This window comes from Leucoraja erinacea, chromosome 5, assembly GCF_028641065.1.
Source record: "Leucoraja erinacea ecotype New England chromosome 5, Leri_hhj_1, whole genome shotgun sequence".
Lineage (NCBI taxonomy): Eukaryota > Metazoa > Chordata > Chondrichthyes > Rajiformes > Rajidae > Leucoraja > Leucoraja erinaceus.
In genome coordinates this window covers 13,373,308-13,385,521 of record NC_073381.1, presented here as the reverse complement: position 1 = coordinate 13,385,521, position 12,214 = coordinate 13,373,308, and the positions used below count along the sequence as shown (strand labels likewise).

The 12,214-nt window shown below is 43.1% G+C and overlaps 1 protein-coding gene across 1 annotated transcript in view; it reads right to left on the bottom strand.

Moving 5' to 3' along the window:
• LOC129696864 (protein eyes shut homolog) overlaps positions 1-12,214 on the bottom strand; it is a 230,041-nt gene that overhangs the window by 110,861 nt on the left and 106,966 nt on the right. The window contains exon 8 of the mRNA XM_055634937.1: positions 9,454-9,532. Within this exon, the coding sequence (XP_055490912.1) occupies positions 9,454-9,532 (79 nt within the window). The remainder of the gene's footprint in view (positions 1-9,453; positions 9,533-12,214) is intronic.

The following is a 12,214-nucleotide window of genomic DNA, read 5'->3' as shown; positions in this document are numbered from 1 at the left end:
CCTAACCAAGTCAAGACTATTATTCCACACTCCCCCCCCACTAAATTTATTCAGATATTAATTCTATAAACATGCACCATTTATCATTCGGAAAGTAAGCCTTTCTAGCCTTTACCTTTGCCTGCATGGGTTATGTGACCCTGGAGCATTTGGGCAACTTCTTTGAGTGCAGGAAGATTGCTCCCGATGTTGGGGAAGTCCAGGACAAGGGGTCACAGCTTAAGGATAAGGGGGAAATCCTTTAAAACCGAGATGAGTAGAACTTTTTTCACACAGAGAGTGGTGAATCTCTGGAACTCTCTGCCACAGAGGGTAGTCGAGGCCAGTTCATTGGCTATATTTAAGAGGGACATAGATGTGGCCCTTGTGGCTAAAGGGATCAGAGGGTATGGAGAGAAGGCAGGTACGGGATACTGAGTTGGATGATCAGCCATGATCATATTGAATGGCGGTGCAGGCTCGAAGGGCCGAATGGCCTACTCCTGCGCCTAATTTCTATGTTTCTATGTTTCTATTAACTGGCTGCCTGTTCTTTCATTGTTCTTTTACCGCATGTGTCAGCTGTTTACTTTAGTTTAATTTAGAGATACAGGCCTTTCGGCCCACTGTGTCCATGCCGACCATTGATCACTCGTTTACATTCGATCTATGCTCTCACTTTCTCCTTCACTCCATATACATTGGGAGTAATTTTTACACTGACCAATTAGCCTACAGTCCACTCTATCTTTGGGAATGTAAGAGGAATGTGAGAGGGGGGGACGGACGGACGGACCCATGCAGCATAGGGAGAACATGCAAACTCCATATAGACAGCACTCGAGGTCAGGATCAAATCTGGGCCTCTGGCTCGGTGAGGTAGCAGGTTTACCACCTGCACCACTATGTCGCCCCCTCTTGTGCATCTGTCAATCTATCTCTTCACTTTTGAAAACATTGGGCTTCATCAGTCACACAATCTCATAGTCACACAGTGCTACCCTGACTATCCCTGCAATTCTCCACCCTCCTCTTTTCATATACAATCCAAGCCAATCTTTGTGTTTTCCAGGCACAATCATGTTGCCTCTGGGGCAATGACTGCTACCTGTGACATGTCAACAATGAACAAAAGAGGTTGACTGAAGTTTTCCCAGATTTCCATGGTGAGTATCATTCGGACATGGAGTTGTACAGTTGAGAAACAAGCCCTTTGAACCCCAACACATCCATGCAAACCATTGTCCATCTGCACTAATTCTACTTACTGCCAGGGACGTGCAGTCAGGGGAGGCAGAGCCTCATCTGTCATACTCCCAATAAAAATAGCTGTTAAGAAAAGTAAAGAAAAATAATACTAAAATAAATATAAAGGTTTTTCCACTGATCTGTGTTATAAATGTTATTTCTATATGAATCTAATCATTTTTATATAGAAAAAAATCGCAAAATTTGCACAGTTCACTGCAAATACATGAAGAGATGAGAGGTGAGGCAGTGGTGAGCTGAGCCTCCCCACTGATTGCGCAACCCCTTAGAAACTGCATGGAGCGCGGGCAATAAGCGTGTGCCTGTTACTGTCTCTATGTATGTCACCAAAGTAATGTGTGTAAACCCCTTCATTACATGTCCTTACCTTCCATAGTCCAGGTAACGCATTTCACATATAAAGATATTAAATTTGTACTCGCTGGTCTCACATAAAACTGCATTGTAAAAGCTCCAGGGGAGGCAGCAATCACGTCTGCCTCACAAGGGAGCGTGTCTGCAGCCCAGTAGAGGAAGAGCGAGCATCTAATATGTTGGCTCAACCCACGTAATTGACGCTGCCTCCCTCTCCCTCTCCCTCCATTTTCTCCAAAATTTGGCCCGCGGGACACTACAGGCCCACCACCTGATTTTTCAAGCTCAGATTCAAGTCGGGGAGTGCGGCGTGATGTCAGAGCTGAGACATCACTGGGCCGCCGTGAAGAAGGGTGCAATGGTGTGGTGGAAACAACCTTCTGGAGATGGACTTTCATTCCTGCTTCATTCATTATTTTTTGTGCGACACCATGCAGTTTGTGAAGCCGCCAACATATCGCATCAAAATAAATTGTACAGTTCAACTTTCACTGTAATTCACCTTGTTGTTTATCATGGAGCATCTCTATTGAAAATAACAGAATCGAGTGGATTTTCAAACTCTAGCTGGGATTGTTTTACTTAGGCTGAATCTAACTTGAAATTGTTGTCATTGTTGGTACTGAAGAAAGCCATCAGTATTCTTTCCATTAAATAAGTTATGGAGCTTGATAGCCATTTGATGGATTTCATGAAAGGGTTTTTAGCAAGTGTGTGAATTTGTTTGTTCACACTAATCCCAGATGAATAATCATCCTCACGGCACGACTTGAAAGCATTCTCAATTTGGAAGCAATGAAAAAAACAATTCTGCCTGCCAAATGTAATCTTCCCCTGTTGTGTATAATATTGGCTGCACTCATCCACCAGCCGCCTATCTTTTTATCCATCTATTATTTTTCCTATCTTCTTATTGGAATTGGGCATTTCCATCCACATTTCTTTACAACTAGTTGACTGCCAAATCCATCTTCCTAACAATTTATGCATGTCCTGTTATCTATGTTTGCTAAATTGATTTAACTACCAACTTATCCATCTGTTTCTAATGTACCTTGCATAGCTATTTGGCTCACTGCCATCCATATTCTGCCCATTTTGCCTTTCCCTCACTCCATATCGCCACTTAAGCAAAATTCAACAGATCTGTCAATCTACCAGCATTCATGTATTAGTTTGCCTATCCACTCATTAATTTTGTATTTACTCATTTTCTGCTCATCTTCCATCCAAATGCGCTGCTAACACAAACGCCAGCTGGACATTGTCTGCGAACACATTCTCTTTCCTTTTTTATTTATTTTACAAACGGAGGAAAAATCAATGTCTTGAATTAGAATCTTTGGACAAAGCAGTTTGAGCAAAGGAGGTAAATGAAGTTGCGTGAAATTTTACGCTCCAAAATACCTGCAACTGTGGAAAATGGAGCAGGAAGGAAAGGGACAAAACAGAAAACGCTGTTAAAACCTAGCAGGTCAGGCAGTATCTGTGGAATGGTGGTGTTTCTGGTCGAGGCACTTTCATCAGGATGGACAAAGAAATAAGCCATGTTACTGTAGGTGTAGGAGAAGAGGGTGGGGAGTACAATGGGAGAAACAAAAGGAATGTCCCTTCCATGGTCAAATAATGTGGTTAAGATCATTTGTCATTACTCTGTTATTTATGATGCAAAGTCTAGTTTCTGCCAGCATCAACAAGATTCCATGATTGGACAGATCTTCTACTCCCCTCTGCCTTCAGCTATGGAGAGGGGGCAGAAGAGGTTTGCCAGAATGCTGCCCAGATTCGAGTGAGGTTCCTGATTCAAGATGGCAGTAGTGGTGGATGCAAGAAAACTATGGTGCCTGTAAACAGGCTGGAGCTTTAGCTCCCGCAACCTCGGAGGCACTCTGGTTGTTCATAGGTTGGCTGCAGGAGGCACTCAGGACATGGATTTGGAGTGGTGTCCGTATGAGGCAAGGGATGGCGTATTCATGGGCTGACGTGTCCGGATCGAGGCGCCAATGGAGTGTGTCGCAGGAGGCCCTGCAGCAGACTGTGGCTTGATTAGATCCAGCACCGCTCCAAGTGGCCGAGTGGTGGATCAGATGCAGCCTGCAGTGGCATGGAATGGCAGAACAGCAGCAAAGGAAATGGGCAATATCACCTTTCCACGCTGCCCTTACAGCATACCTTTGTGATATGAGAGAACTCAATGGAAATTCACACAGTAAAGGGCCTGTCCCACCAGCATTCGATAGCATGCATATAGCACAACCAAACGTGGTCGCTTGAGGCGTACGGCCTCGCGGGGCCGGTCCCACTTCGATCGGCGGAGGCGTATGGAGTTGTGCGGGGCTGGTCCCGACATCGCACGGGGTTCCAAAAATCTTGCACTGTCCGAAAATCCCACGTGACAACGGCCTGTTGGCCCGCAGCCGCATTAAGGCCGTAAGCAGCTCCTCGACGGGCGTACGCAGCGTCTCGATGTCGTACGCAGCATCTTGACGCCGTACGCAGCAACTTGACGGCGTACGCCTAGCGCGTGGCATTGCGCGATGACGTCACCGCCCGACGCCGTGCGACGTCCAAATTCAGTCGGCCCGCCTCCTGCCCAGCTGATTGGTGAGTATGATGTCAGGACCTGCCCAGCACAACTCCAGACGGCTCCGCGGTTGGAAGTGGGACCGGCCCCGCGAGGCCGTGCGCCTCAAGCCACCACGTTTGGTCGTGCTAGACGCATGCAATAGCATGCTGGTGGGACAGGCCCTTAACAGGGAAAATGTGTAAACCCAACACGGTTAGCACCGGAGGCAAGATCAAAGGTGGGCCTTTGGTGCAGTGAAGGCAGTAGCACCATCTGCTGTGCCACCATACCATAAAATGATCTAGCTATTTGCTTTACAATCACAGCGAGATGCAATGAGTTTGTCAATAGTACAGGGAATCATGAGAAGTACCTTAACTCTGCCCAAATAACAAAACTTTATTATGCTTATAAACAGCTGGCGTTCTTGTTTCCAGTGACAAAAGATCACTTCTTAATGTGGAACACAATTAATAGCTGTAGCTGAAAACCTATTTGTGCTTAATTGCACATTATGTAGTGCAGGCGATTTGCAGTGCTTAATAGGGTGTCGCAGAACAAAAAAGGCATTTAGCACTGTAACTTTTCGGACAGATATGCATAACTCCCAACTGAAACCAAGACCGTGGATGGATGATGCTATGAGCCAGAGAGCACTTTGACTGATAACAGAAGGGATGTTTGGATCAATGATTTTAACAAGAAATTCAGGCCAATTTCAAGTTTCACTAAGCTTTCATTTTTGCTTCTTCACGCAATATGTTGCCCTCAAAACTGCAATTTAGATCACTGCAGCTATGCAGTTAATTTGCACCGTTTAGCAGTTCGAGAATGCAAAGTGACAGAGTGACAATTGTGGAGAACAAACCCACATTGGCAGTTGTCACAAGAAGCAGAGCTTTAAGAAGAGAAATGAAGCACAAAGAAGGGAAAAAGGAAGAGGAACGCAAAATGCTGGAGTAACTCAGCAGGTCAGTCAGCATCTCTGGAGAACGTGAATAGGTGACATTTTGGGTCAGGATCCTTCTTCAGACTCAAAGGATAAAGGGATATAGACGATAAACTGCAGATGCTGGATTAAAAAATAAAAAAGATAGAAACATACAAACAAAGAAAAATAGGTGCAGTAGGCCATTCGGCCCTTTGAGCCAGCATGCCCATTCTCTATGATCATGGCTGATCATCTAAAATCAGTACCACGTTCCTGTTTTTTTTTCCCCATATCCCTTGATTCCTTTAGCCCCAAGAGGTAAATCTAACTCTCTCTTAAATACATCCAGTGAATTGGCCTCCACTGCCTTCTGTGGCAGAGAATTCCACAGATTCACAACTGTCCGGGTGAAAAGGTTTTTCCTCATCTCAGTCCTAAATGGCCTACCCCTTATTCTTACACTGTGACCCCTGGTTCTGGACTCCCCCAACATCGGGAACATTTTTCCTGCATCTAGCCTGTCCAATTGCTTAAGAATTTAATATGTTTCTATAAGATAACCTCTCATCCTTCTAAATTCCAGTGAATACAAGCACAATCGACCCATTTTTTCCTCATATGGCAGTCCTGCCAATTAATCTGGTGAACCTACACTGCCCTCCCTCAATAGCAAGAATGTCTTTCCTCAAATTAGGAGACCAAAACTGCACACAATACTCCAGGTGGTCTCACCAGGGCCCTGTACAACTACAGTGGGACCTCCTTGTTTCTAAACTCAAATCCTTTTGCAATGAAGGCCAACATGCCATTAGCTTTCTTCACTGCCTGCTGTACCTGCATGCTTACTTTCAGTGACTGATGTACAAGCACACCCGGGTCTCTTTGTACTTCCCATTTTCCTAATCTGACACCATTCAGTTAATAATCTGCCTACCTTGCCACCAAAGTGGATAACCCCACATTTATCCACATTATAATCTGCCATGCATTAAAAAAAATGCAAAGATATATAAAAACAGGTGGGAAATACAGAGAAGGTGCTTGTGCAATGGGAACACATGTGAACATAGAGCAGTTGGTTTGAATAATTTATTTCTGTGCTGAAGATTCTACGTAGCTGATAATTACAACTTAATTTAGTTCAATTTAAATTCAATTTAAAAGAATCAAATTAGGATAAGGAAAGTCTGTGGGGGGTGAAATTCATCCTGAGCAATAAGAATAGTGCAACCTGTTCAGTTCCTCTTCCATTTTCAGTCAATTGAATTCTGCATTCCTAACAAAAAGAGATACGAGGAACTGCAGATGCAGATTTACAAATAAAGACACAAAGTGATTCAGCAGGTCAGGCAACATCCTTGGAGAACATGGACAGATTTGAAGAAGGGTCCCGATCCTATCGGTCAGGATGTTGGCTGGTCCCATGATCTTTGGTGTATCAGTGCCCTCAGCTGTGTCTTGATAAGGAATTAATTGAATTGGCAGGAGATAAACACATTGAATGGCATGGAATCTCAGGAGGAAGCCAAGATGAATCATCTATTCCACACGACAAGCTGGAGGTGATCTCAATTGTTTCAGCCCTGTCTTTTTGCCACGAACGAGGAGGTGATGATCATGGGCCTTGTGCTCTCATTACTATTTTAATGGCCAAGCACCACCATGACTGGATGAGGCAGGACTACATTGGTATGGATCCAATGGTAGTGAGATCTGTTGTGCTTATTCCTCCAGTCCCAAGTTCTGATGGTAAATCATTGATGTGAACCATTGGGTGAGGTCAGGCTGCTAGTCCTGGTGCCAAGACATATCTTTCCATCAATGTCAGCTGGACAAAGGAGATAATGATCAACTTCAGGAAGCAAAGCAGTACACATACCCCAGTGTACATTGATAATGCCGAAGTAAAGGTGGCTAAAAGCTTCAAATTATTATGAGTAAATATCACCCGTAACTTGTCTTTGACCAACCATATCAAAGCAATGGCCAATACCTCTACTTCCTTAGAAACATAGAAACATAGAAAATAGGTGCAGGAGTAGGCCATTCGGCCCTTCGAGCCTGCACCGCCATTCAATATGATCATGGCTGATCATCCAACTCAGTATCCCATCCCCCCCAATCCCTTTAGCCACAAGGGCCACATCTAACTCCCTCTTAAATATAGCCAATGAACTGGCCTCAACTACCTTCTGTGGCAGAGAATTCCACAGATTCACCACTCTCTGGGTAAAAAATTATTTTCTCATCTCGGTCCTAAAAGACTTCCCTCTTATCCTTAAACTGTGACCCCTAGCTCTGGACTTCCCCAACATCGGGAATAATCTTCCTGCATCTAGCCTGTCCAACCCCTTAAGAATTATGTAAGTTTCTATAAGATCCCCCCTCAATCTTCTGAATTCCAGCGTGTACAAGCCAAGTCTATCCAGTCTTTCTTCATATGAAAGTCCTGCCATCCCAGGAATCAGTCTGGTTGGTGAACCTTCTCTGTACTCCCTCTATGGCAAGAATTTCTTTCCTCAGATTAGGAGAAAAGACATTCTTGCCATAGAAGGCTTGGGAAGTACCGCATGTCCCCAACAACTCTCACCAACTTCTACAGATGCACCATAGAAAGCATTTTATCAGGATGCATCACAGCATGGTTTGGAAACAGCTCCACCCAAACTGCAAAAAATCTGCAGAGAGTTATGACACAAACCAACCTCCCTTCCATTGACTCCATCTACACTTCACGCTGCCTCGGCAAGGCCACCTGCATAATTAAGGACCAGCATCACCCCGGTCACATCCTCTTCTCTCCTCTCCCATCAGGCAGAGATACAGGAGTGTTGAAGCACATACCTCCAGGTTCAGTGACAGCGAAGATTCAGCTGTTATCAGGCAACTGCATCATCCTATCACCAACTAGAGAGCAGACCTGACCGACTAGCTACCTCATTGGAGACCCTCAGTCTATCTTTAAATCAGACTTTACTTTGCACTAAACAATATTCTATTTATCCTGTATCTGTACACTGTGGACGACTTGATTATTATCATGTATAGTCTTTCTGCTGACTGAATAGCACACAATAAAAAAAGCTTTTCACTGTACCTTGCTACAGGTGACAATAATAAAATAAACTAAACAGCCAGTTTATTTTTTAAATAATTTAAATACTTTTGAACCGTTTTAAGTATCACCAGAGGTTCTTCAAAGCCATTCAAGAGCCTTTGACAGCAGTGAGCTACCAGTAAGATTGGAGGGCATGATCTTCAGGTCCACCATCTTGTTGAAAGTTACACCCAATCCCCCTTGTAGGATTGCTGCAATAGCCAGGCCTCGAGGCCAAATGTGTTGTCCAGGATTATGAGCAGCGGGCTGAACTGAGCAAAATATTCCCCGGTCGATTTATTTATCTCAGTGCAATCGATACTCGGTCCAAAGTAAGTCAAGTCAAGTCAAGTTTATTTGTCACATACACATACGAGATGTGCAGTGAAATGAACGTGGCAATGCTCGCGGACTTTTGTGCAAATGACAAACAACAAAACAACCAAACAAATTCTAAACACAATCATAACACACATATTCTTTTACATAATAAATAATGGAAGGAAAAACGTTCTGTAGAGTTAGTCCCTGGTGAGATAGGCGTTTACAGTCCGAATTGCCTCTGGGAAGAAACTCCTCCTCAACCTCTCCGTTCTCACCGCATGGCAACGGAGGCGTTTGCCTGACCGTAGCAGCTGGAACAGTCCGTTGCAGGGGTGGAAGGGGTCTCCCATGATTTTGTTTGCTCTGGAGTTGCACCTCCTGTTGTATAGTTCCTGCAGGGGGGTGAGTGAAGTTCCCATAGTGCGTTCGGCCGAACGCACCACTCTCTGCAGAGCCTTCTTGTCCTTGGCAGAGCAATTCCCAAACCAGATGGTAATGTTCCTGGACAAGATGCTTTCCACCGCCACTGCGTAGAAGCACTGGAGGATCCTCGGAGACACTCTGAATTTCCTCAATTGCCTGAGGTGGTAGAGGCGTTGCCTTGCCTTACTCACGAGTGCTGAGGCGTGTGATGCCCATGTCATATCCTCAGAGATGTGGACTCCCAGATATTTAAAACAGTTCACCCTATCCACAGGATCCCCATTTATACTCAATGGAGTGTACATCCTCGTTACATTATTGTACAAGACTAATGAACAAGCATATTTGTGAATGCAATTACCTCTGCTCACTCTTTCCCCTCCTTCCCACCCTTACCCTGCTCCACCCCTCTGATCTCCCTCTTTAGATACAGATTGGAAATTCTACAACAAACCTTAACTACGATCAAAGCTGAAAGAAGCTTACAGTAAAATACTGAATGAAACATACGTCAATATTGCTGTCACATCGTGAACCCATCCATCCTGGCTTGCAGTGGCATTGAAATCCATCCACCAAGTCCACGCAACTGAAAAATATAATTAAAAGGGTTATTTAATTACCAGATTGATTTGTCAACAAAAATATTGTGAAAATAAGACCTTCATTTTAATTTTAGAAAGAGGAAACATGATTTAGAGGCAATGGATTGAGTGGAAAGGGAAACACCACAGAGGCTGCGGTGCAAGCTCCAAGGCTTTTTTTAAACACTAAATTGTCCAAGAATTAACAGAGGTGTGTCCCTCATAAACCTACCGAGAGTTAAGTTGGGTAGGAGGGCAATGAGGAAATTGGGCATGGAACCTTGAGATCCTCAGGGTTCAGGTGGCATCACCTTGGATAGAGGTGAATCTGAACCAACTTCAACCTACCTGTCCTGCAAAATAACATCAAGGCAATGACAGCATCACCTAGCCTCTACAGTTAGGACTGTAGCAGTACTAGGTTTGTCTGCAGGAAGAGCCTACACTTGCTGCAAGCCCTTAATTTATACCACCTGATTCTGGGTGTGAATAGTGTGTTGCCTTCCTTCCAATTCTCATTGGCAGGCCTTAATAATGAGGAGCAACATAGTGGTTGAACATTGCTGTCAGTATTTAGTGAGGAGGTATTGAATAGTGTAAATATTTAGGCAGCTGATTGATAACAAGGGCATGGTATCATAAGCAATTGTTTTTTTCTTTGCCAGTTGGACAGAGCTCCTTTTGGGCAAATGGTTCCTGATTAATGTAACATATCGTAGCACAAGAACACTCAGTAATAACCAGGTGAAAAATAGTAAGAGGTTGAATGCAGATAATGCATCAGCAAATAAATTAGCATCAGAAATAAACAGGGAGATTAATGTTTGACATGTCACCCACCAATGCAGAATGCTAACAATATTGATATTAACTGACCTATTGTATGTTTACACCATTGTCACTTTTTACATTCAGGTAAAAAGTACTATTTTCAGTATGAATAAAAATAGAAAAATATAATCTACAGTTTACATGTATGTTAATAACACAATACTTCCGACTTCGCCAATTCAAAAGTTAATCTATTTTTCTTTGACAGTCTCTTGGGATTAAGATGATGCATTCACTGCAATTGTAGATTAGAAGCTGCCTATTATTGAATTGTTTTAATGTGGGATTGCCGTTTCACATCAGCTACCAGGCAGTTCTGACAGAGCAAGACTTGGGGCCGGGGCCAGTGGCAAGGAGGACCAGGACAATTGGAAACCAACCTGCACTGATTGACTCAACGCACTGAGGTGGAGCTACCTGGTGACCAGAATGGAGGCAGGTGGCTTCATGTCTAAGAGTAAACATGGAATGGTCTCACAAGGGATGAGCTACTGGATCAGGAATCAGAAATTAGGTTGTCACTGATTGAGGAAGGAGTTGCCAATCAAGAAGGGGAGGAGGGGCTGCAATCAAAGTGGGGGGATGTGATGACTAGTGCAGATTAGCAATTACATTGAAATTAAACTGTGTTGCATAAAAATGCAAACTCAACAACACTTGGATTTCCATCTCAGGATGGTAAAGATCCCACCACACCATTCAAGATGTTATGCTGCAAGATGCAGAAGGTCAAGGAAGCACATCTTGTGTTTATTATCACACTGCTGTTTACTTTTCATATATTTATTGGCACCTGCTTCCACATTACAACAGAGTCGGACAGAAAATGCTGGAGTAACTCAGCGGGTGAGGCAGCATCCCTGGAGAACATGGATAGATGACGTTTCAGGTCGGGACCTATCTTTAGACTAATCAATGTGATCCAGGGATGCTGCCTGACCCGCTGAGTTACTCCAACATTTTGTGTCTTTCCTTGATAAACCAGCATCTGCAATTCCTCTTTTTAACATTACAACAGAGAGCATGTTTATGCCTTTTCATTTTTGGGGCTGCTTTACAATGTCCTGAGGTGGTGAAAGATCCTCAAAAAATACAAGTCATTCTATTTAAACAAGATTGTAACATCAGCCTTGGCAACATTGCTGCACTATGAAAATCATAAAGATTTTTCTCAGGCAAAACAAAACAGCTGAGAATCTGGTTTAAAATATTAATTGACACTGGAAGTGACAACCACTTGAATCTGCCTGCTCATTTTGACCTGTCAATTGTAGTAGCTGCTTTCAGCAGTAATAAAATCTAATTATTCCTCATTTATTAAAAGTGTCTTTTTGCTAATGAACACGAAAGAAGGAACAGCTTGTATCAACACAGCACACAGCATCTGCCATCCTTTAACATTTCTTTTTATAAATGAACTGTAAGAGAAACTATCTTTACAATGACTACTCGAGGGAATTATCTCAAGATATTTGTACATTTATCTTGGAAAAAAAAGAAAACCACTGGGCTATCTAGTATTTTTTCAGTGGAGAAGAGGTTTTTTTAGATAAAAATCTGGTGTTTATGGACTGGTTCTTTAGCCAACACAATTTTCCCCAGTTAACTGAACTAGAGTGAAAGAACTTTAAGCACTAATTATATTCAGTGTAACCCGAATTTCAGCAATTTTAAAATAACAAGCTGTAACAAGGAAATATCTACATATCGCAAACTGAATTAACTGGCATAGCAAATTAATTCTAATAGTTCCCAATTGATATCGTACAAGGACATTTTTAATTTACAAAGGAAATATACCTCAATATTATAGTAAACGCTTTGATATGTTTTCAGTTCTCCTCAATTACTTATGA